At 42.6% G+C, this 26,454-nt stretch overlaps 2 protein-coding genes and 1 long non-coding RNA gene across 3 annotated transcripts in view; 2 read left to right on the top strand and 1 right to left on the bottom strand.

Moving 5' to 3' along the window:
• The window catches only part of ZFX (zinc finger protein X-linked), a 53,744-nt gene extending 52,158 nt beyond the window's left edge, over positions 1-1,586 (bottom strand). The window contains exon 1 of the mRNA XM_073565806.1: positions 1,397-1,586. The gene's annotated coding sequence lies outside the window, so the exon portion shown is untranslated. The remainder of the gene's footprint in view (positions 1-1,396) is intronic.
• Positions 1,587-1,773: 187 nt separating this feature from the next.
• Positions 1,774-4,619, top strand: LOC141080551 (uncharacterized). The gene is made up of 2 exons (XR_012228964.1): positions 1,774-1,912; positions 3,056-4,619. It is a non-coding gene; the product is annotated as an uncharacterized lncRNA (long non-coding RNA).
• Positions 4,620-5,678: 1,059 nt separating this feature from the next.
• LOC141080547 (uncharacterized) lies at positions 5,679-9,227 on the top strand. Its single transcript, XM_073565822.1, has 2 exons — positions 5,679-7,187; positions 7,403-9,227. The coding sequence occupies exon 2, from the start codon at positions 8,063-8,065 to the stop codon at positions 9,032-9,034; it is 972 nt and encodes a 323-aa protein (XP_073421923.1). The 5' UTR covers positions 5,679-7,187; positions 7,403-8,062; the 3' UTR covers positions 9,035-9,227.
• The last annotated feature ends 17,227 nt before the right edge of the window (positions 9,228-26,454 follow it).

Here is a 26,454-nt window from a genome sequence, read left to right on the forward strand (position 1 = left end):
CCTACACCACCGCCCTGTTTTAGACAGCGTGTTCGACACCTCTGTACAAAGTGGCCCCGTGTAAGGCTGAGATCATACTGCGTTATGGCAGTCCGTTGGACGGACTGCGTTACATCATGGTGTAACGCAATCCGTTAACGCTGCCATTAACCCCCATTATCGGGCGCATCGCCAACACATGCCCTAATCAGTATGAGCTAGTGACGTGCCGTCATTCAGTGACGGAGCCTCGGATGCGGGCTGCAGCGTCTGAGGCTCCGTCACCGCTAGCGCAGATGAAGCATCTGCGATCGCATTATGCTATAGCGTTAACGCACCAAGTCAACGCTATGCGTCAAAAGGGCTGCCTTAACGCAGTGTGAACCTGGCCTTAAGGGCCCTTCACACACAGCGATATCGCTAAAGCATCACCGATATCGCTAGATGTGATACCTCCGACCAGCTCCCCCGCTAGCTATCGCTGTTTGCGCGAGATCCGCCTGGTCCATCTCTCGTTGTCAGCTTCCTGCTGGCGCCGACGAGCGAGCCATGGACGCAGGCGGAAGACGGACACCCTCACCGCGTCTGAAAGGTACGCGCGATCGCTGTGAGATCTGCCTGTGTGACAGCTCACTAGCGACCACTTAGCGATGCACCAGCGATCCTGACCGCGTCATATCACTGGTCGGGATCACTGGGGCATCGCTAAATGTAACGGGACCTGACATGTAGAAGACAGCTGTGCACAACACTCAGTGATAACAGCAGCCGCAGACAGGACGGGGGAGTGTCCGCCGCTCGGTCCCGCCTCGGCCCCAGGGCAGGCCGGGTGTGATCAGTCCGCTCTCCTTCGCTCCCTCCTCCGTCGTCTGTTCCCATTCCCTCAGTGATCCAAGATGGCGGCGCTCCCCTCACACGCCGCATGTGGGCCGGCGCCATCTTGCTTTCACCACATCATATACAGTTTATGAAGTATCAGTCTGGTGTCACGACTGAGCAGAGTGTCGGCCAGTCACAGCTCCCTCTACACTATTACATGTCGTGTACGATAAGGCAGGAAAGGCAAGCCCCAGCCGCCGCCCGCCATCTCCGCGCCGCCGCCCCCACCTCCGCCCCCACTAGGGCCTAGCTGCGGCCTCCTCTGAGGCCTGGAAGGGCGGGCGGCCGGACGCAGGCCTACAGACGGGCCGTACCAGGCCGCGGCCTGTGTCTGCCCTCAGCGCGTCACCAATAACGAAGGAGCAGCGCGGCGTTACACCGAGGACGAGGCGGCGCCGCTCCCGGGTTCTCCCTGCACACTTTCTAGGCAGAGCCCAGGCTGCAGCGCTGCCAGCCGCCTCCTCGGCCTTGCAGCTTCCCCCCTGACCGCGCTATTCTCCCGCCCAGGCCTCCGCACACGCTCCCGCCGCGGCCTCACCTAAGAACGCTGCAGAGATTCCCTCCGTGCACCGCCACCGGGGCTCCTGGTCCGTGAGGCCTGTTCGCGATGGCTGATTCGAAGGGAGGGGGAAGGTAGAGAGCGAGTGCGACAGGCAGAAAGGGAGGGGCCGAGCGATGGCTGAGAGAGAAAGAGAGGGGGGAAGGAGGGAGAGGAAAAGCCGCCGCTCTCCTGGCCGGGCCGCCGTCAGCGGAGACGTCACTGCCGCAGAGCCTCAGGAAAATGCGGAAGGGGGAGGCCGCAGAGCACACTGGCTGCTGTCACCACAGAGGCCAGGCCCGGGCCCAGAGCGGAGAGCCGGGGCGGGGAGAGCGGAGGAGGCCGCGGCCTGAGGGCCCCCGGGTACCCGGGGAGAAGGACTGTACACATGGGCGGCAGAGTGCAGGAAAACCGCACCGTGCAGCCAGCGGCTCCTGTGCTGGAGATATGTGAGGGACTGAGGCTCCCGCCAGACATGTGCGAATCTACTGAAGGCAAAAGACAAAAGGGGCTTAGGTACCAATGATGCACTCAGAGCACCATTCAATCTACTGTAGAAACATGGTTTATAATTATCAGGGAAATCCAGAATATAATCCGCAACCTGTGGTATAATCTACAATAACCCCTCATATAATCTACAATAACCTGTGATATAATCCACAATAACCCCTCATAATCTACAATAACCTGTGATATAATCCACAATAACTCATAATCTACAATAACCTGTGATATAATCTGTGGTATAATCTACCATAACCTGTGATATAATCCACAATAACCCCTCATAATCTACAATAACCTGTGATATAATCCACAATAACCCCTCATAATCTACAATAACCTGTGATATAATCTACAATAACCTGTGATATAATCCACAATAACTCCTCATATAATCTACAATAACCTGTGATATAATCTACAATAACCTGTGATATAATCCACAATAACTCCTCGTATAATCTACCATAACCCATCATATAATCTAGAATAACCTGTGATATAATCTACAATAACCTGTGATATAGTCTACCATAACCCATCATATAATCTACAATAATCTGTCATAATCCACAATGACCCTTCGTATAACCTACAATAACCCATCATATAATCTACAGTAACCCTTTATATAACCCACAATAACCCGTCATATAATCTACCCTACCATAACCCATCATGTAATTCACAAGAACGTTTCATATAATCTACAATAACCCTTCATACTGTCTACCATAACCCATCATATAATCTACAATAACCCTTCATATTGTCAGTTTGTATGTTCTCCCCATGTGTGCGTGGGTTTCCTCCGGGCACTCCGGTTTCCTCCCACATTCTAAAGACATACTGATAGGGAATTTAGATTGTGAGCCCCATCGGGGACAGTGATGAAAATGTGTGCAAACTGTAAAGCGCTGCGGAATATGTTAGCGCTATATAAAAATAAAGATTATTATTATTATTGTCTACCATAACCCATCATATAATCTACAATAACCCTTCATACTGTCTACCATAACCCATCATATAATCTACAATAATCTGTCATATAATCCATAATAACCCTTCATATAGTCTACCATAACCTGTAATATAACCCACAATAACCCATCATATATCATCCCCTAATAGATACTATTGCTTCTACAGATCAGACAGAGGATCTGATTTCTACCATATATAAGTGCCTATTGTCATCCCAACTGGATAATCCCCTCTGACAGATAAAGCTAAATGAGAAGTGGATGTCGGCCCTATATCCATGGAGCAATGGTGAGAGAGTCCAGAAACTGTTCCCAAATTATCTCCCTGTGAGGCCCAAAGGCTCTTCTATATTAAATTCATAGAGTATACAAAATGCCAAGCTTCTTACCTAAGGCATTTTGCATCATGGCGATATGCTAGGTGTGGGATTGATGAGGCAGAGCACGGGAGCAGAGTAGATCTCTTTGTGTGATAGATAAAATAGTAGGTATATGTACTTATAGCATATAATGTGTGGTGTCCATTCGACTCAAAAGGACCGGACTATGTATGTAATCCAGCAGGGCAGTCAGTAAATAACCATGAGAAAAAGAAAGGAACGAATCCGACCATTAAAGTCCCAATACATTAGAGTAGTGAATCGACAATATATTTTATTTAAATGAGGTGATAATAGGATAGCAAAACAATGCCTAAAAGATATATGGAAAAAACATGATAAAAGCACACCCAGACAGGTATAAATCAGTATCCAGAGGAAGAGAATTTAAGTAAAATTCAATACCAAACAAATAGTACAAGATCCACGCGGATTGGCATATTATAAATAGCATCCATATTTATTCATTACTCATATCAGATGTTTGCCAGCAGATAGTTTGGCCAGATTAGTAGGTAGGTAAAGTGCTAATGCAATAAGGATTATATTGTACTGTATGGTATATAACAGATGCTAGTACATAGTTGTCAGTCTAGAATTTACAAGGCTAGGCTGTGCCAATACAGGGAAATGGTAAGATTGTGACCTTAAACATACACTGTAAGAAAAAAATCGTATATCTTGCAGCTTATAAGTCCTATATAGGTCAGTGTCTACCACTTATGGTCTATACCATCACTGGAGCATAAATTCGTAGAAAAATAGTTTAGAGACTTACAGTGTCAGGCTTCCTCTTCCGAGTGGCGTCCACCCCGACGCGCGTTTCGGCTACTGCCTTCACCAGGGGGGTAAAGTGGTTTCCATAAAGAATTTCACATGTTGATTTAGCTGGCCACATCTTAAATGAGCTTTGGCCCTGAGAAGACGGTAGAATTTCAGGATTATATTGATCTATGACTTCTCCATTGCATCATAGAGCTGTAACTCGCATTTGTGGATTGTTGCACGGAGAACTGTGTTTGCATACATTGACTTTAAAGGGAACCTGTCACCAGGTTTGGCTGATATGAGATACGGCCACCACCTTTCAGGACTGATATACAGCCCTCTATAACGCTGCATATTAGCCCCTAACCCGACCTGAATAGAATCCTACGACAGACAAGAATAGGATGACATACCTTTCTGAAAACTCCAGCAACTGATTTCTTCACAGACTGTTGTAAAAAGAAGAGAGGAATCTACACAATGGTAGACATGACCTTGTCTCAACTTTTAAGGTGTGTTGCTGCCATCAATTTCAAAATCGTTTCATTTTTACAACTAAAATAAAAAAAATGTTCAACTTTTGATCTGCGTTATTACATTCTTGTTCTCTATACATTTTACTCTTAAGTCTCAACTTTTTGGGAATTTGGGCTGTCATAGAGAAATGTGGTTCTTTACATGCTGGTGTGTACTAGGACCCGTAGCTATTTGGATATTCCATTTTACCATTTGCTTTTCGTTGTCTTTAGCATATTACACAGCGCAGGGGTGCCCTGCGGACAATACATTTAAATCACATTCTTGCATACTATGTGTATATCACTCTGCCATGGCGGTGCTTTGTCTACAGAGTATGGACGCTTTGCTGTTGCATTATATGTATATTACTGTGGCAGGAGGTGCCGGTGCCCTATGCATAATGTATGGAAATCACGCTGATGTTATTACATGTATTTTGCAGTGTCTAGGCTGCACAGTGTTGGTGGAAACAGTGCAGCATATAAAATAGCACATTATCCATGTGCTTTTTCCTTTCTAGCATCTTACAGTGTCCGGAGTGATCTTCAGTGCATATACAAATTCCATTGCTGCTCATTAAATGCGGCTGCTTAAATTACAGTCCATGGTGTGTAGGGGAATCACGCTGCCGCAGATTACATGTAAGTTATAGTATCAGGGCTGTACATAGTCATGGAGAAAATATGCCATACTCTAAATGGTGAGTTTATTTTCTCATGAGTTTTTGTTGTCTGTAGCATATTACTGTGTCCGTAGTTACAGTGTATTGTAAAAGTATTCACCCCCTTGGCATTTTTTCCTGTTTTACTACCTCACAACCTGGAATTTCAGTTTGTTTTTGTTTTTTGAGGATTTGCTTCAGTTCATGTAAAGAACATGCCTACAACTGTCAATATTTGATTTTCTTTTTTATTATGAAGCAAACAACAAAAAGGACAAATAACTGAAAACTACAGTGTGCATAACTATTCACCCCCATAAAGTCAGTACTTTGTAAAGTCTACTTTTGCTGAAATTACAGCTGCAAGTCATTTTGGATAAGTCTCTGAGCTTTGCCCTTTCCTCAAGGCAAAACTGCTCCAGCTCCTTCACGTTAGATGGTTTCCTCTGGTGAACACTAATCTGCAAGTCTGACCACAGATTCTCAATTGGATTAAGGTCTGGGCTATGACTAGGCCACTCCAAATATTTACATGTTTCCCATTAAACCACTTGAGTGTTGCTTTAGCAGTATGGTTTGGGTTCTTGTCTTGTTGAAATGTGAATCTCTGTCCCAGTCTCATATCACTAACAGACTGAAGCAGGTTTTGCTCAAGAATATTCCTGTGTTTCGCACCATCTATCTTCCTCTCAATTCGTACCATCTTCACTGTCTCTGCTGTTAAAAAACACCCCCACTGCATGATGCTTCCACCACCACCATGTTTCATTGTGGGGATTGTGTTATTGGGGTGATGAGCTGTGTTGATTTGGAGCCAGACATAACGTTTACCTTCGTTGCCAAAAAGTTCAATTTTGGTCTCATCTGATCACAGCACCTTCCTCCATACATTGGGGGAGTTGCACATATGTCTTTTGGCAAACTCAAAACAAGCCTTAGGCCATGTGCACACGATGCATTTTTCCTGCGGATCCGCAGCGGATTTTACCGCGCAGAAACGCTGCGGATCCCCAAAGTGATTTACAGTACAATGTACCGTAAATCAATTTAAAAAAAAAAACGCTGTGCAGACGCTGCGGTTTTTCCGCGGTACAAAAAATGCAGCATGTGCAGGGTGGATAAAAATCAATGTTTTTTTTAAAAAAATCCAAAAAAATCGGATTTTTTTTATTTAAATCGGATTTTTTTGATTTAAATCGGATTTTTTTCAATAAACTGCTTTTTGAGGAAAATATTTTACCATCCAAAGGTTCTTCCATCATGAGATAAAGCTGAGTTGTTTAACTCAGTAGAATAAAGGCTGTATATGTGTAACATTCACAATGCCATGCTCTTCCAGAGGTTTCTGTAGGATTAGTGGGCAGTTTCTCTCCTATATTATCACAGACGCTCGCTTTACTTACGCAGTTCTCAAAACTGAATTTGACTCCGCAGAGGTCCCAGCCTCTTCTTCACGGCAAAAATGTTACAACATGAACAGAGTTGAGAAAAAGACCTTAATCCTATTGTTCTACAAACCTATGAATACAGAATCAACCCCTTCAGTGCCAAGTCCAAGAAGTTAGACAATATGTTTCTGATTGTTTAGAGTGGAATAGATCTGCACAACACAAGAAGAATGTGAATCTAAGTGTGAGGAGGAGGAAGGGCAAGCAGACAAGAAAATGAAAGTGAAACTTTGAGCACAATACTGCAGCATAGCCACAGACAGACAAGTCTGGATCTGTTTGTGTGTACGATCTGAGGTTTATTACATTCTTTCCTTATAATGGCAGCAGGCCGTAAAAGAGACCCAGTTTGGGAATATTTTAATGAAGCTCCTTCGCCTATCGGTAAGGCAGGCATGCGTGCAAAATGCAAACAATGCAACAAAGAGATGCAAGGCCTGGTGGCGCGAATGAGGCAACATCATGAGAAGTGCGGTGATGAAGATGACCAACGAAACACTTCTGAACAGGCAGGATCTTCAGGTTGGTAAACATTTTTATTGAATCCTATTTCTAAAGACTGAACTGTCATGTGTGAGAAAAATTATATTTCTTATTATTACTGCATGTTACTGTCATTTGGTACAGTTATGAAGAAAAACAAATATTCCTTTTGGGGCAGGGGCAGTGATTTGTTGTGTACAATATGCAGAAATTGTATAAACAATAAAATAACAGCATTGACTTTTTTTGTTTAGGGGAATTCATGGATTCTGGAAACTATCCACCTCCAAGATCACCATCATCCTTTTCTACAGTTTCAGAGTTATCCATCCAGGATAGTGCTTCATTAGCAGCAGCAGCATTATCATCAGACACCCACAGCCACATATCACCATCACCCAAAAGGAAGAAAAAACCTTTACCTCCTGGAACCACCATAGATATGTTTGTGATAAGAACTAGCAGATTAGAAAAAGAGTTGATTGATGAAAAAATTGCCCAGTTTATTTATGCAACAAACTCTTCTTTCCGTCTGACTGAGAACCCACATTTCATTAATATGGTTCAGTCACTGAGACCAGGATACAGTCCACCCAGCAGAGCTGATGTTGCAGGGAAACTGCTGGATCAAGTGTATGACAGAGAAATGGAGCAATGTGCAACAGCTCTGGAGGGTAAAATTGTTAACCTAAGTATTGATGGGTGGAGTAATGTCCACAATGATCCTATTGTATGTGCTTGTATAACAACAGAAGAAGGTAAAGTCTTCCTTGCACAAACAACTGATACGTCAGGAAATGCACACACAGCAGAATACTTACAAGAAGTGGCACTAAAAGCTATAACGACGTGAACAAAAATTCAAATGTCTAGTACGCAGTTTGGTCACTGACAATGCTGCAAACGTATCCAAGATGAGAAGAGGTTTAGAAGAGCAGGGAGGGAATACAAAGCTGCTAATAACATATGGTTGCAGTGCTCATTTGCTGCACCTCTTAGCCAAAGACTTAAGTGTTCCAGAAATAAAGGCTAATGTTGAAATTGCTAAATACTTCCGTAATAATCATTTTGCTGCAGCAGCTCTGAAAAGGATGGGTGGAACCAAGCTAACGCTCCCACAAGATGTTAGATGGAACTCTGTGGTGGACTGTTTTGAGCAGTATATCAAAAACTGGCCTATTCTGATGACACTTTGTGAAGAAAATCGAGATAAAATAGATGGCACTGTCACGGCCAAAATCCTCAACATTGGGCTTAAGAGAAATGTTGAACATATGCTGAGCTTCCTGAAACCCATCTCTCAAGCTTTAAACAAAATACAGAAAAATAGCTGTTTTATTGCGGATGCTGTTGAAATTTGGAATGAACTGAGTGAACACTTAAAAACAGAACTACACATGGACAGAATTAAATTACAAGCAGTAAACAAACGAATGGGACAAGCACTGACTCCAGCTCATTTTTTGGCAAATATTGTCAATATCCAATATCAGGGTCAAAACCTAAGTGTTGAGGAAGAGGAGGTAGCTATGACATGGGTATCCAGCAATCATCCCTCTTTAATGCCAACTATAATAAACTTCAGAGCTAAGGGGGAACCATTCAAGAAATATATGTTTGCTGAAGATATTTTAAGGAAGGTCACACCAGTAAACTGGTGGAAGTCACTTAAGCGCTTGGATTTAGAGACTGTTCAAGTAATGATTTCACTTTTAACAGCAGTAGCTTCTTCTGCAGGCGTTGAAAGAACATTCTCTTCCTTTGGACTCATTCATTCTAAATTGAGAAATCGGTTGGGACCCAATAAAGCAGGAAAGCTTGTTTTTCTTTTCCAGATTATGAATAGGAACAAAGAAGAAGATGATGATGAAGATGACGACAAGTGAGCTACAGAGGACAGCAGGGACAGTAGTATTTAAGTTTTTCATGTGTCGGCTGGGCTGACAGTCTAAGTTTCATAAAATATATATATATTTTGTTTAGCCAAATTAGTTAACAAACATGGATGTTTGTTTAAGCAAATAACTTATGCTGTAATGTTGTTATTTTTTCAGTTGAATAAATCTATTTAAATTGTTATTAAGGTCAGGATTATTTTTCTGCTTCCTAAGTACAACAGAACAGTGGTGTCCAAATATGAATGATTAACCCATTAAACTGGGGAGAAAAAAGTAATATAAAAAGTGATTCTAAAAATCTTCATCTACTTGCATGTTAAAGTAGCAAGAACTAGTTTAGGTAGAAACTTTGATTTAAATCACTGATTTAAATCAAGCCTTACTGACTAGTGATTTAAATCGTGATTTAAATCAGTTAGATTTAAATCAAATCCACCCTGAGCATGATGTCACTTCTTTTGTGCGGTTTTCCACCTGCTCCATTCTCCAAATCCACAGGGGGAAAACCGCAGTGGAAAACCGCACAAAAACAGGAAGAAATCCGCAGGAAAAATGCAGGTCATTTGACCTGCGGATTTCTTCAAATCTGCACGGAAAAATCCGCAGGAGGAAAATCCACGTGTGCACTCAGCCTTAGGTTCACACTAGACTTTTTTTCATTGTTTTGTTTCTAAAGCAAAATCTTTTGGCAGGAAAGACGCTGCAGAAAAAAACATGTTTCCTTGGTTTTCTCTGCGTTTTTGTGTGGTTTTGGCATGCTAGATTTATCTTTTGTGCATGCTGATAAAGTTTAGTGTTAAAAAAAAGGTCCTATTCTATAGAATAAGGTTTTGTCACACAAAAAATGCAGCAAAACATGATACCAGCGTTTTTGGTGCCTTTTTCAGCATATTTTCACCACCCGTTAATTTCAGTGGGTGAAAGACGTTGCAAAAACGCTAAAGAAGTGTCATGCACCGTTGTGCAAAAAAAACATGCAAAGCAGAAAATCTTGATGACAAAAAAACCAAGGTGTGTGCATGACATTTCTGAAGTCTCATAGACTTTGCTGCTACTGTAAAACACAGCTGAAAATTTGCATAAAAAATGCTACAAAAGGACCTATTGTGAACCTTAAGCCTTGCAATTTTTGTGTAAGTAAAGGCTTTTTTTCTGCCCACTCTTCTATAAAGGCCACCTTTATGGAATGTACGGCTTATTGTGGTCATATGGACAGATACTCCAGTCTCTGCAGCTCCTTCAGGGTTACCTTTGGTCTCTGTGTTGCCTCTCTGATTAATGCCCCCCTTTCCCAGGTTGAGAGTTTTGGTGGGCAGCCATCTCTCAGCAGATATCTTGTGATACCATGTTACTTCTTTTTGATGATCATGGATTTGATGGTGCTTCGGGGAATCATCAGAAATTGGGATTTATTTTTTTTTATAATCCAACCCTGACTTGTACTTCTCAGCAACTTTGTCCCTGACTTGCTTGGAGATCTCCTTCATCTTGATGGTGTTCTTTAGTTAGTGGTGCCTCTTGCTTAATGATGTTACAGCCTCTGTGGCTTTCAGAGAAGGTGTGTATATACTGACGGCCCGTGTGACACTTAAGCTGGAGTCACACATAGCAATCTCGCTAGCGAGATCGCTGCTGAGTCACAACTTTTGTGACACAACAGCGATCTTACCAGCGAGATTGCTGTGTGTGACAGCGATCAGCGACCGGCCCCCTGTCGGGATCGCTGATCGCTGCAAGAAACCTTTTTTTTCGTCGCTGGTCTCCCGCTGGCCAGCACGCATCGCTGAGTGTGACAGGTGGGAGACCAGCGATCAGCTGTACAAAATAAAGCCCCTAAAAATTTTTGGTGCAAGCAATTACCATCAGAAGTCATATGCTTAGTAACAGTAAGTCCACCTGTGCGCGATCTAAAGCTGGAGTCACACATAGCGACTTACCAGCGATCCCGACAACGATATCAACGTGTCAGGAGTCAGGATCGCTGGTAAGTCGCTATGTGTGACTCCAGCTTTAGATCGCGCACAGGTGGACTTCCTGTTACTAAGCATATGACTTCTGATGGTAATTGCTTGCACCAAAAATTTTTAGGGGCTTTATAGTAAAATGGATGAATACACATGCACATTCCAGTTTTTGAGTTATTTGATCTCATAAGTTTAATGATGCCTATATTTTTCTCACTTCACCAATTTAAACTACTTAGTGCTGATGTATCACACAAATTGATTTACAAAAATATTTGAGTATAGATTGTAATGAAACAAAATGGGTCAAAGGCTAAGTGGGTTGAATACTTTAGCAAAACAACTGTATATATTTTTTCATGCTGGATATATGTGTAGTTTATTCTTGCTAATTCAAACATTTGGTCATTTAATAATTCGTTTATTTAGACGCCATCATACAATGGAAAATGTAGGTGTATTGCTACCTTAAATAAACTGCTTGTGAGTTGTTTGTGCATGTTTCCATATCAAGTCTGCTCCATTAGATGGTTTAATCTGTCTGGATACAAACTGTGCAGTTTGTATATCCGGTAGTATTCATTCACCCATTCATCCGTGACCATAGGCATAGAGATCACTCTAAAAATCTGTTTTTGAAACAAAGTCTTTCACGTCACCTGGCCATTAAACACAGTAAGAATTTTGATCTAGCCCGAGTGACACCTCTAGAATAGATCCCTTATTGAACGCTGAAGAGAAGAAAAATTCTAAATTCCAAAGAATTTTACTGGATATACAAACTGCAAAGCTTATATCCAGACGGATTAAACGACCTAATAAAGCAGACTTAATATGGAAATATGCACAAACAACTCCCCAGCGGTTTATTTAGGATAGCAGTACACCTACATTTTCCATTGTGTGACAGATTCTAAATAAAAAAATTATTAAATGACAAAATTTTTGAATAGAATAGATTTAGCATGGATAAACTATACACATACAGTGGGAAACAAAAGGTTGGACACCCCTGGTCAAAATTACTGTTATTATAAAACGTTAAACAAGTTAAAAATGAAATGATCTCTAAATGCCATAAAGTTAAAGAAGACACATTTCCTTTGTATTTTAGGCAAAAAAAAATTGTAATTTGATACATTTTAAAAATTACAAAAAGTAAAATGGGCTAATGCAAACATTTGGACACCTTTGGAGATTTGTGCCATCTGGGCTTCCGCAGCCCATTCACTAATATGATTGCATTGACGATCATAATCAATGTAAATCAACGGATGACATATAGTCTTCTGTTTGTATGAGACATTTTTTGCATTTTCTGTTTTGAGGCCATCATACCGCTATGAATACCTAATAATAATAAGAGTGTGCAAAGCAGTAATCAAAGCAAAAGGTGGCTACTTAGAAGAACCTAGAATATAAGACATATTTTCAGTTGTTTCACCCTTTTTTGTTAATTATATAATTCCACATGGGTTAATTCATAGTTTTGATGCCTTCAGAGTGAATCTACAATTTTCATAGTCATGAAAATAAAGAAAACTCTTTGAATGAGGTGTGTCCAAACTTTTGGTCAGTACTGTATATAAAATAAATATAAAAAAATAAATGAATTATTTTACCTGCCATTAACTCCACCCCTTTTGAACCAGAGAGGGTATATAAGGGTTGTATGTGACATTGTTTGTAGACTCCTTTTGTTTTATGTTCATTTCTTAATCATTGTTTTTATTAAACTCATTGTTGGTTGTGGAAACTCCTTTTTAGGGAATTTTAGGAATATCCATATCCTGTGTGGTGGAAGCGCCTTTTCCTGGTTTCTTTTTCTTGCTGTTCATGGACGTTGGAACTCCCTTGGAGGAATCATCCACAATCCACCAGGACGGCTGCAGTCCACAACACGAACTACGTCTTGGATTCATTAATTCATCAATTAGCACAACTCTGCCAGGTGAGCAAACAACGCCATTTTTTTCACCCAATCCATTTATTACCTTAGATAGCGCTCCTTTTTCCTCTATCTCTAGGGAAATCCTTCAATAGACTTTAGGGTACCGTTACACCTAGCGATGTACCAGCGATCCCGACCAGCGATATGACGCGGTCAGGATCGCTGGTGCATCGCTAGGTGGTCGCTAGTGAGCTGCCACAAAGGCAGATCTCACTAGCGACATCGCTACTTACCTGTCAGACAAGGCGATCCTGCGTCCTCCCGCCCGGCTCCACGCGTCGCTCGTCGGCGCCACAGGAAGCGCCGCAGGAAGTGCCCGACGAGGAATGGTCCAGCAGCTTCTCGCCCAATCAGCGATAACCAGCGGGGGAGCCGGTCGGAGGTAAGTATCACATGCAGCGATATCGCTAGCAATATCGCTGTAACGTCACAAAATCGGTGACGTTACAGCGATATTGCTAGCGATATCGCAGTGTGTAACGGGGGCTTTAGACATGAAATAGAAAGTCAATAAGTTTTTTGTATGGCTGAACACTGAGATGCTGTTCTCTTCATCTAAAGCCGGCGCGGATCGGGCGCAGTGCTCACGTGATGTAATACCCTCACCTGAGCCCTGGAAACGCGAGTGCCAACACCACCGGAATGGCACCAGAAGCGAGTAGAAGCGTTTTTATTTTAACGGGGGCAAACATTCAGATTGAGAAAGGGTTGTCCTTGTAGTGGACAACCCCTTTGAGTCCTTTCGTACTGGAATAGGAAATTCTTTGCTCTAAGTAAATCTGGTCAAATATAGTAAAAGATTTTAGGATGTATGCAAAAAAGGAAAGAGTAATGTAAGTCCTAGCAAGTCTGATTTCTCTGCCAGAGGTTTCATTACAGATGAATGGATGTTGAAGATCAAACAGGTTATTCTGTTATGCAAAATGAATCCATCTGTCTCCTTAAAGAGTTCCTGAGCAAACAGATGGGTGCCTTATGATGTGAAATGAGTGGTTCCAGGTCTGAAACCATGAGTGCCCTGGTGAAAAGTGATATTCACAATGGAATCAAATTTCACTATTGCCATCTTGCAGCCGAAAGACATTATGGTTAATCTAGATATTTTAAATAACTATTTGCACATTCTTATTTTAAAGAAGTGCTGTAATTCAAGAAGAGTTTCCATTTCCTAAACAGAGCTCTCCGGATTTTCACCAGCTTTAGAGGTGTTTCCAAAAGTAGCAATTTTTGCCATAACGGCTTTATGTCTTCAGGGAATCTGTGTCATTCCATTTCTAGCAGGTTTGTTATCTATGGCATCTTTCCTAAATAAGCCTTCAGTCTTCCCTGCGAATGACTCTCCATCTTCTCCAGTAGCTCTGGTTTCTTTTCAGGTTGTTCAACTACTTAGCAAACCTTGTTTCTCCTGAGAAAAATATTTTTATGTTCAAGAAACAATTTGGTTAACTTATTTGTTCTCCTGTTTCAGTACATACACTACCGTTCAAAAGTTTGGGGTCACCCAGACAATTTTGTGTTTTCCATTAAAACTCATACTTTTATTAATCAAATGAATTGCCAAATGAATTTAAAATCTAGTCCAGACATTGGCAAGGTTCGAAAAAAAGATTATTTAAAATAATGATTTTGTCCTTCAAACTTTGTTTCGTCAAAGATGCTCACTTTGCAGCAATTACAGCATTGCAGACCTTTGGCATTCTAGCAGTTAATTTGCTGAGGTAATCTGGAGAAATTTCACCCCATGCTTCCAGAAGCTCCTCCCACAAGTTGGTTTGGCTTGATGGGCACTTTTTTGCGTACCATACGGTCAAGCTGCTCCCACAACAGCTCAATGGGGTTGAGATCTGGTGACTGCACTGGCAGTTCTTGCATAATTTGGAGGTGTGCTTTGGGTCATTGTCCTGTTGTAGGATGAAATTGGCTCCAATCAAGCACTGTCCACAGGGTATGGCATGGCATTGCAAAATGGAGTGATAGTCTTCCTATTCAAAATCCCTTTTACCTTTTACAAATCTTCCACTTTACCAGCACCAAAGCAACCCCAGACCATCACATTACCTCCACCATGCTTGACAGATGGCGTCAGGCACTTTTTCAGCATTTTTTCAGTTCTGCATCTCACAAATGTTCTTCTGTGTGATCCAAACACCTCAAACTTGGATTCGTCTGTCCATAACTCTTTTTTCCAATCTTCCTCTGTCCAATGTCTGTGTTCTTTTGCCCATATAAATCTTTTTCTTTTATTAGCCAGTCTCAGATATGGCTTTTTCTTTGCCACTCTGCCCTGAAGGCTAGCATCCCGGAGTCGCCTCTTCACTGTAGACGTTGACACTGGCGTTTTGCGTGTACTATTTAATGAAGCTGCCAGTTGAGGACCTATGAGGCGTCGATTTCTCAAACTGCAGACTCTAATGTACCGTATTTTTCGCTTTATAAGACGCTCCGGATTATAAGACGCACCACAATTTTTGAGGAGAAAAATAAGAAAAAAATATTTTTTAATAAAATGGTGGTGCCTCTTATAATCCTTGCATCTTATTGCTTACCAGGGTTGGTGGCTGCGGTGTAGCGGGGTCCCAGGCTCGCTGCTGGAGGAGGCAGGCGTGGAGTGATGCTGCAGGCCGCATTCAGGGATGAGGGGGGGCTCCGATGTGTGCCGTTGCTGCTGCAGAGTCTTGTGCTGGTGTCAGGTTTCTCCACTTGTCCGGCGGTTGGAGGCCGGTGCTGCGGGTGCCTCCGGTGCGGCGTTGTGTGCCCATCGATGCCCGGGGCTCTGCCGACATTGTTCGACAGCCCAGAGCCCCAGCATTTCCTCAGTTCCCTGTATACGTGCGCTGAAGTGCCGGTAAAAAAAAAAATGGCCGCCGGCGCGTGCGCAGATGGGATCTCGCGACCCAGTTCTCGAGAGATGAGATCTGAAATCTCATCTCTCGAGAGCTGGGTCCCGAGATCCCATCTGCGCACGCGCGGCGGCCATTTTTTTGCAGGCACCACCGCGCGCACACAGGGAACCCAGGGAAAATGGCCACCGGCGCGTGCGCAGATGGGATCTCGGGACCCAGCTCTCGAGAGATGAGATTTCAAATCTCATCTCTCGAGAACTGGGTCCCGAGATCTCATCTGCGCACGCGCCGGCGGCCATCTTTTTACCGGCACACAGGGAACCGAGGAAATACTGGGGCTCTGGCCTGTCGCACAATGTTGGCAGAGCCCCGGGCATCGACGGGCACACAACGCGGCACCGGACACACCCGCAGCAGCGGCCAGCAACCGCCGGACGCCCCCGATCACAGCCTAGGTAAGGCATGTCCGCTTTGTAAGACGCACCCCTGTTTTCCCCCCAAATTGTGGGGAAAAAAAGTGCGTCTTACAAAGCGGAAAATACGGTACTTGTCTTGTTGCTCAGTTTTGCAGCGGGGTCTACCACTTCTCTTTCTACTCTGGTTAGAGCCTGTTTGTGCTCTCCTCTGAAGGGAGTAGTACACACCGTTGTAAGAAATGTTCAGTTTCTTGGCAATTTCTCACATGGAATAGCCTTCATTTCTAAGAACAAGAATAGACTGTCGAGTTTCACATGGAAGCTCTGGCCATTTTGAGAGTTTAATGGAACCAACAAATGTGATGCTCCAGATTCTCAGCTAGCTCAAAGGAAGGTCAGGTTTATAGCTTCTCTAATCAGCCAAACGGTTTTCAGCTTTGCTAACATACTTGCGCAAGGGTTTTCAAGGGTATTCTAACTATCCATTAGCCTTCTTACACAGTTAGCAAACACAAAGTACCATAAGAACACTGGAGAGATGGTTGTTGAAAATGGGCCTCTATACACCTATGAAGATATTGCATTACATACCAGATGTTTGCAGCTAGAATAGTGATTTACCACATTAACAATGTATAGAGTGTATTTCTGAATCATTTAATGTTAGCTTTATTGGAAAAAACTGTGCTTTTCTTTCAAAAATAAGGAAATTTCTAAGTGACCCTAAACTTTTGAACGGTAGTGTATAGCCATCAGAAGTCTGAGGCTGTTATCTTCTTCCATCACTTCAGTCTCTTGGGTGAAGACTCATATTTGTGTGATTGTATAAAAAAGAAAATTGGCACTCACTTCATGGTATAATAAAATTCTTTGCATGGTCCAAAGGTATACAAAAAAATGTCAGCAGGTCTGTAGGCTACAAGCTGTTTCATGCACGGAGTGCTTTCTCATGGTATATTGGGAAAAGGTGGCAATACCTTTTCAAACTCCTGCATTAACTCTTTTTTTACATATAAATTAAATAAAAAAAAAGTCTAATTACAGTATTTTAAAAAACATAAATTTAAATGAAAATGTTGAGATTCATTTTGGTCATTAAGACCTAATGGATGTGTAGCATCTTTTATCATTTAGTTTTAATAATTTTATTTGAACAATTAGCTTTTAATGGCCTTATTGAAAACTCAAAATTTTTATAGTATTGTACTTTTTAGAGATATGTTTTTTTAAGTAGTAACAGTAGTGTTCAAAATAATAGCAGGCCATTATGACTAATCAGATTAATCACTGTTTTTGGTATAAATTATATTACCACATGTCAAATAATTTACCAGTTGGTGCAGTAGATTCTAATTGTACCGTTACACTTAGCGATGCACCAGCAATCCCGACAACGATATGGATCGCTGGTGCATCGCTAAGTGGTCGCTAGTGACCTGCCACACAGGCAGATCTCACCAGCGACATAGCAGCGGTCGGGGGTCGCTACTTAGCTGTCAGACGCGGCGATCCTGACGTCCTCCCATCCGTGTCCACGCGTCGCTCGTCAGCGCCACAGGAAGCGCCCGACGAGAAATGGTCCAGGACGTTCTCGCGCAATCAGCGATGGACAGCGGGGGAGCCGGTTGGAGGTAAGTATCACATGTAGCGATATCGCTAGCAATATCGCTGCTACGTCACAAAACCAGTGACGTTACAGCGATATTGCTAGCGATATCGCTATGTGTAACGGGCCCTTAAGAAAACCAACAGGCTCCGCATTCATAATCTGTAGGTTTTTGAGTCTATTAGAATAATTAATTGAAAGTGTGTGTTCAAAATAATAGCAGTGTGGAGTTCAATTAGTGAGGTCAATCATTCTGTGAAGAAACAGGTATGAATTAGGTGGCCCTTAGTTAAGGGCGAAGCCAGGGCATGTTGTCCATGAAAAGCCTTAGAAATATGGGTCATTTGAGACATTGTTCAGTAGAACAGCGTACTTTGATTAAGAAGTTGATTGGAGAGGGTAAAACTTATAAAGAAGTGCAGGCAATGATAGGCTGTTCAGCTAAAATGATCTCCAATGCTTTAAAATGGAAAGCCCAACCAGAGAGACGTGTGAGAAAATGAAAGACTATCGTCCGAATGAATGGAAGAATAGCCAGAATGGCAAAGGCTCAGCCAATGATAAGCTCCAGGATGATCACACACAGTATCAGGTTACCTGTGAGGACTGTGACAGAAGACACCTGTGTGAAGCTAATCTCTTAGCAAGAAGTCCCCACAAAGTCCCAATGTTAAAAAAAAAAAAAAAAAAGATGTACTGAAGCAAAAATGATTTGCCAAAGAACACATCAACCGGCCTAAAGGGAAATGGAGAAACATTTTGTCGACTGATGAAAGTAAAATTATTATTTTGGGGTCCAAGGGCCGCAGACTGTTCATCAGATGACCTCCAAATTCTAAATTGAATCCATAGTACACTCTGAAGACAGTGAAGCATGGTGGTACAAGCATCATGATATGGGTATGTTTCTCTTACTATGGTGTCGTACTTACTTATCGTATATCAGGGATCATGAACCAGTTTGCATATATTAAAAAACTTGAAAAGGATATGCCTTTGAAGAGGGTGTTTCAACAAGACAACGACCCTAAACACACCAGTAAACTACAAAAATCTTGGTTCCAGTCTAACAGAATTGAGTTTATGAAGTGGCCAGCCCAATCCCCAGCCCTTAATCCGATAGAACACTTGTGGGTTGACATTCAAAATGCCGTTTCTGAGCAAAGCCAACAAATGCCAAAATATTGTGAGATTTAGTACAAGCATCCTGGGCCGGAATAACAGTTGACAGGTGCCAGAAGCAGGGCCGGCGTTAGGGGCAAGCAGACCAGGCAGCCGCCTAGGGCCCCCACTCCTCCAGGGGCCCCCAGCCAGTGGCCGCTATGCAGTCCGTAAGAGGGCCCCCCATCACTCATTCAACTGTATCCACATCATAGATGCCGATACAGTTGTAAGCAGTGATGGAGGAGAGAGCGTCACATGACTTTCCCCCAACATTCCCCCTCTGCTTGTGACTCAGCAGTGGAGCCGATGAGACCGAAGCAGAGCCTGGAGCAGCGCGGAGAACAAGGAGGAGGTGTGTGTGTTTGTGTGCTGCATTATAGTGTGTGCTTGTCTGCACTATACTGTGTGTGTGGGTTGCATTATAGTATGTGTCTGCTTTATACTGTGTGGGGGAGCTGCACTATACTGTGTGTGGGGGGAGCTTTACTAAACTGTGTGGAGGGGCTGCATTATACTGTGCGTGTGGAGGGGGCTGCATTATACTGTGTGTGAAGGCGGCTGCATAATACTGCGTGTGTGTGTGTGTGTAGGGGGTTTCATTATACTGTGTATTGGGCTGCAGTATACTGTGTGTGGATGTAGTATACTTTGAGGGGGGCTGCATTATACCCTGAGTGGGACTGCAGTATACTCTGAGGGGCTGTATTATACACTATGAGGGGGGGCTGGATTATACTCTGAGGGGGGCTGCATTATATTCTATGAGGGGGCTGCTGTATAATCTGAGGGGGGTTGCATTATACCCTGAGTGGGACTGCAGTATACTCTGAGGGGCTGTATTATACACTATGAGGGGGGGCTGCATTATACTCTGAGGGGGGCTGCATTATACTCTATCAAGGACCATGGGGAGTGCATTATACTATATGTAATTTATGGGACTTGCATTATACTGTATCGAGGACTATCTGTCCCCATCATTCTTTCTCAGCCGGTGTAAAGAAACTCGGGAACAAGCGTCGAACGACTTCTATATTGTAGATCACGCCCGTTTAACGGCCTGAACTCAGCGCATGTAAATACATCCGAAATGGTTCTGTGTGATGGTGCAATATGTGAGCATTTGGGGCCCCACTTTTGGTTTGTGATTCCCTCGAATGCTAAATCCACAAAAAAGTACGTATTGTGAGTTTGTAAACAAAAATGCAGACACTGCTATTTTTTAGAACAGCCCAACGTTCATTTATTAGTTTGTGTAAAGTAGTTAAAAATTCTATACATTTCTCTTCATGTTTTGAATTAGAAAACAGTGTGCAATATTCCCAATGCATGGAAATAAAAACTAGTATAAAGATTTTGTGATTAACTCATGTTTTGGAACACACTGCTATTATTTTGAACACTGTTGTATAATCAAACTATTTTTACTTAATTTATAGGTAACAAAAGCATTTATTAAAGGGAATCTGTCACCCCATTTTTGGCCTATCAGCTGCCGGCACCACCATCAGGGGCTTATCTACAGCATTCTGTAATGCTGTAGATAATCCCCCAATGAAACCGGAAAGATGAGAAAAAAAAGTTAGATTATACTCACCGGGGGGCGAGGGCAGGTGCGGTGGGTGTTGCGGTCCGGTCCGGCGCCTCCCATCTTATTACGATGATGTCCTCCTCCTTGCTTCTCCCTCGGCTCCTATGCAGGCGTACTTTATCTGCCCTGTTGAGGTCAGAGTAAAGTACTGCAGTGCGCAGGCGCCGAGAAAGGTCAGAGGTCCGGCGCCTGCGCATTGCAGTACTCTGCTCAGCCATCAACAGGGCAGATAACGTACGCCTGCGCAGGAGCCGAGGGAGAAGTAAGGAGGAGGACATCATCATATGAAGATGGGAGGCGCCGGACCGGACAGAACGCCAGGGTGAGTATAATCTAACTCTTTTTTCTTATCTTTCAGGTTACATCGGGGGCTTATCTACAGCATTACAGAACGCTGTAGATATGCCCCTGATGGCGGTGCCGGCAACTGATAGGGCTAAAATGGGGTGACAGATCCCCTCTAAGAAGGGTCTTAAAAAAGCACTTAGTGTGTGAATTGTCCGTAGCCTACTGACCTGCTGAATAGTGTTATTTTTGTATACCTCTCAACCATGCAAAAAAGAATAAACATATTTTTTTTAGACAACGGGGTGAGGACCAATCTACTTTTTGAGATGTTATATTTGAACTTCCTCAGATATTGTGCACCAAACGTATGAATACTGCTTGTATCCCACTGTATTTATCCTGTCTTTTGTAATTGTACAGACCTTACCTTCCACTATATATAATTTCTGTATCTACAGCAGAAAATTTTGTCTGTGATCTGGCAGATTTTCACAAGAAATAGTAAATTGGACCTCTTCTCTTAGGATTTAACATACTATCCTTTCCTCCTTTCCAGAGGGTAATATTTTCAACTGATGAAGCAACAAGTTTTTAGTAACTGCTGATGCTTCAGCCCAATGTTGGAGAGCCCATTTATTGAGCAGTTGGTGAGAGGTGCCTGATCTTTTCTGAGATAGAAAACATTACTTAATCTTAGAGAAATGAAGGATGCAAGACTTGCACTTGTACAGTTCAAGAGTTAAGTAAGAGGAATGTCTGGTCTGGTCAGAATAAGCAGTTTTGTATTAGGCCTGTTTCACACTTCAGTTTTTTGTTTCAGGCGGAAAGCGGAATGAAGAATTTTAAAGGAACCGCTGCCCGGGAAGGAGAGAGAGAGAGAGATATTACATTTCCTCCTGACTTCATTCCTCCGGGCATGCGCTGTATAAAAATGCGGATCCTGCACTACAAAAAACGTTACATGGTCCGTCCAGGCATCTCGGCGGACGCAAAAAAATTGACGATTCCGCAAAAAAAAAGGATCCAACGGATGACCATCCGTCAAGATCTGCCAGTAATGCAAGTCAATGGGGAAGAAAATGGATCCGCCAAAAAAATAAACAAGGGAGCACACAAAGTCTAACTTTGTTATGAGAATGCATGACAATCTTGCATTTTGTAGAGTGAAATTGGCCAGCCTAAAAGGCTCAGCTTTTAATAAGTTATGTGATTCTTCAGTCTGATTTTTCGAGGAGTGTGAATCCTGCAGAATGGTCTCTCTCCATGAAATACTTTCACAGATTCTGATTTCCTCAAACAATACTAAATATGAAGAGAATTTCAATTACAGTGGTCACTGTGGTCACTGTTAGTAATTGAAATTCTCTTCATATTTAGTATTGTATCAACTGATCCACCATAAAGGGAACACCCCGAAGAGAATATAAACGTTAAGATACAACCAGTGAGTATGGTGGACATGCAACGAGTGGTGTGACCTTTTGTATGTTTTATTGGTACCTTAATATATCATTGTTCCAATAGCATCAGCAGCTATCAAAAACGAGATCTCTACCATCAGATAACCTGCAAACTACTTGCCACGTAGACATCTCAACTTACACAGAACATTCTACAACAACTTCATTTTTAAGTAAGTACGTATAACTGCTGTTAAGTATTGTATTTATTTCCCCCTTTTTTTTTCTGTATACATCTGCTCAGCATAGCGCGGTGAATCACACAAATATACGGTTCGCTCAGACTTTATAACAGGAGCCGACACAGTCCTGTCTCTTCACCAGCTGCATCTGATTTTTTTGGATAGGTAGCGCCCGTGTTACTTTACCGTAATTATTGTTTATTATTTAACCCCTTTAATCCTATGTCCAAACCCACTCTGCACCAACATGAGATTTTGTGTAACCTAGGTCCTCCCTGTCACAAAGTCACTGGTAAACTACTGGATGGAAAATATGTATCACTAAGGTTGTTAGCTTCAGTGATATGAACCTAGGGAAATTGCTTCAGCACACTAAGTGCTAAGAGGGGTTAATCAGCCATTTTAAATGCTCGGTTTTTAAGGGAACAGCTGAAGAGCAGGTGGGAGGCTGTTTATCATATATCCTCCGCAGGGTGGGGTTTATAAGTTAAAATAGCCTTCTGAGTCATTTGGTGGTGGGTGTGTTTGGAGTTGTGAACTCCAGAGCTGAGTGTATGGAGGTTGCAGATCTCCTGGATCTGAATGCCTTTGTTAAAAGGACTAAGATGCTGGACTCTAAGCCAGGTGGGCTAACCAGCATTATTGCATAGACTTGTTACTTTTTGTTTTACCTCATGCCGGACAAAGGCTGTATTTACATTTTCTGGTGAGGCGGTTTATGGGAACTGCAATAAACCAGCCGGACTTTAAATAGAAACGGTTCCTGTGTCTACCTTAATGTACAGCCAAGTGAGCCAATCTACCACATCCCGTTAACCCCAGACCTTCATAGAAAGTACTACAGTCAGTACCCAGCAATTGATCTTATTATATTTTTATGCTAAAAAAAATTGCAAGACCATATGTATCATTGTGCAAATTCCAGCAATTCACATGTGATAAAAATCCACTATTACCAGTGTAAAAAGTCTTTATGAACACAATATATCTGCTATCTGCAGTATTACATATTACTGGCTCTCTAAACATGGCTTGGATCCATCCATGGATAATAGAAACAAAAGTCCAGTACTTCAGATGGTAACTCCGCTGAAAGAGCAATAACCTTTTAAAAGTTCCACATATAGAGGAGCAACATCATGGTATGTCCACCAGCTGGACTGTGTGAGCACTTTCGGAGACATACCGGTACTTCTTTATCAAACATGCGCCATCAATGTTGCACAGGGATTGAATAGTATTCCTCTGTCATGACTGCTCAGATTAACCCTGCCAGATTTAAAATTCAATTTTCACTTCATCAGTCCACAGGACTTGTTTCCAAAATGCATCAGGCTTGTTTACATGTTTTTTTGCATACTTCTGACACTGAATGTTGTGGTTAGGACAGAGAGGAGGTTTTCTTCTGATGATTCTTCCATGAAGGCCATATTAGTGCAGGTGTCTCTGAACAGTAGAGCAATGTACCACAATGCCAGAGTCTGCTAAATCTTTCTGAAGGTATTTTGCAGTCAAGTGGGGGTTTTGATTTGCCTCTATAGCAATCCTATGAGCAGCTCTCACTGAAATTTTGCTAGGTCTTCCAGACTTTATCTTGTCCGTCACTCTTCCTGGTAACTGCTCTTTATTTACATTTTGAACTGAGGAAAGGGCTTCTTGAAACCACTTTGCTATCTTTTTATAGCCTTCTCCTGCTTTGTGGGCCTCCACTATTTTCTTCTTCAGAGTGCTAGGCAGCTGCTTAGTTGAACCCGTAGCTGACGTTTTATGGCACAAGGTTATAAGAGGCTGGGTTTTTCTAAAGCTGGGAAATTTGTATCACCTGGCCTTTCCTAACGATGATAGTGAACAAGCCATAACGCTAACGGGTTAATTGCAGTATTTTTCAGACTATAAGATGCACCAGACCATAAGATGCACCTACAGTGGGTACGGGAAGTAGTCAGACCCCTTTAACTTTTTCACTCTTTGTTTCATTGCAGTCATTTCAAAATTCAAAAAAGTTCATTTTTTTCTAATTAATGTACACTCTGCATCTCATCTTGACTGAAAAAAACCAGAAATGTATACATTTGGGCAAATTTATTAAAAAAACCCTGAAATATCACATGTTCATAAGTATTCAGACCCTTTGCTCAGTATTGAGTAGAGGCATCCTTTTGAGCTAGTACAGCCATGAGTCTTCTTGGGAATGATGCAACAAGTGTTTCACACCTGGATTTGGGGATCCTCTGCCATTCTTCCTTGCAGATCCTCTCCAGTTCCGTCAGCTTGGATGGTGAACGTTGGTGGACAGTCATTTTCAGGTCTCTCCAGAGATGCCCAATTGGGTTTAGGTCAGGGCTCTGGTTGGACCAGTAAAGAATGGTAACAGAGTTGTTCTTTTAGCTGTGTGCTTAGGGTCATTGTCTTGTTGGAAGGTGAACTTTCAGCCAAGTCTGAGGTCCAGAGCACTCTGAAAGAGGTTTTCCTCCAGGATATCTCTGTACTTGGCCACATTCATGTTTCCTTCAATTGCAACCAGTCGTCCTGTACCTGCAGCTGAAAAACACCCCCATAGCATGATGCAGCCACCACCATATTTCACTGTTGGGGTTGTATTGGGCAGAAGATGAGCAGTGCCTGGTTTTCTCCACACATACTGCTTAGATTTATCACCAAAAAGTTCTATCTTTATCTCATCAGACCAGAGAATCTTATTTTGCATAGACTGGGAGTCCTTCATGTGCTTTTTAGCAAACTCTATGCAGGCTTTCATATGTCTGGCACTGAGGAGAGGCTTCCATCATGCCACTCTGCCATAAAACCCAACTGGTGGAGGGCTGCAGTGATAGCTGACTTTGAGGAACATTCTCCCATCTCCCTACTGCATCTGTGGAGCTCAACCACAGTGATCTTGGGATTCATCTTTACCTCTCTCACCAAGGCTCTTCTCCCACGATTGGCTGGCCGGATAGGTCTTGGAAGACTTTGGGTGGTCCCAAACTTCTTCCATTTAAGGATTATGGAGGCCAGATCTGTGCTTTGCCACAATTCTGTCTCTGAGCTCCTTGCCCAGTTCCTTTGACCTCATGATTCTCATTTGGTCTGACATGCACTGTGAGCTGTGAGGTCTTAAGGGCCTGTCACACTAAGCGATATCACAGGTTTTGTGACGTTATAGCGATATTGCTGGCGATATCGCTATGTCTGATACTTACCTCCGACCGCTCCCCCGTTGCTTATCGCTGATTGCGCGAGAACGTCCTGGACTGTTTCTCGTCGTCAGCTTCCTGCTGGGCTTCCTGTGGAGAGACGAGCGTGGACACGGGTGGGAGGACGTCAGGATCGCCTAGTGTGACAGGTAAGTAGCGACCCCCGTCCTCTGCTATGTCGCTGGTGAGATCTGCCTGTGTGGCAGCTCACTAGCGACCACTTAGCAATGCACCAGCGATCCTGACCGCGTCATATCGCTGGTCGGGATCGCTGGTGCATCGCTAAGTGTGACAGTACCTTTATATAGACAGGTGTGCGCCTTTACAAATCAAGACCTATCAGTTTAATTAAACACAGCTGGACTCCAATGAAGGAGTAGAACCATCTCAAGGAGGATCACAAGGAAATAGACAGCATTTTACTTATATATGAGTGTTTGAACAAAGGGTCTGAATACTTATGACCATGTGATATTTCAATTTTTATTTTTTAATAAATTTGCAAAAATTTCTACATTTCTGGGTTTTTTGCAGAGTGTACATTAATAAGAAAAAAATGCACTTTTTTTATTTCACCAAATGGCTGCAATGAAACAGAGTGAAAATTTGTATGGGGTCTGGATACTTTCCATACCCACTGTAGGTTTTACAGGAGAAAATTAGAAAAAAAATGAAGCAAAAAATATGGTCAGTTGGATCATGGGGTCTCCGGGGCCACTCCCTTTTCATTATCATTACTCATGAAGGGT

This window comes from Dendrobates tinctorius, unplaced genomic scaffold (assembly GCF_039654945.1).
Source record: "Dendrobates tinctorius isolate UK_male_01 unplaced genomic scaffold, ASM3965494v1 ptg000016l, whole genome shotgun sequence".
Classification (NCBI taxonomy): domain Eukaryota; kingdom Metazoa; phylum Chordata; class Amphibia; order Anura; family Dendrobatidae; genus Dendrobates; species Dendrobates tinctorius.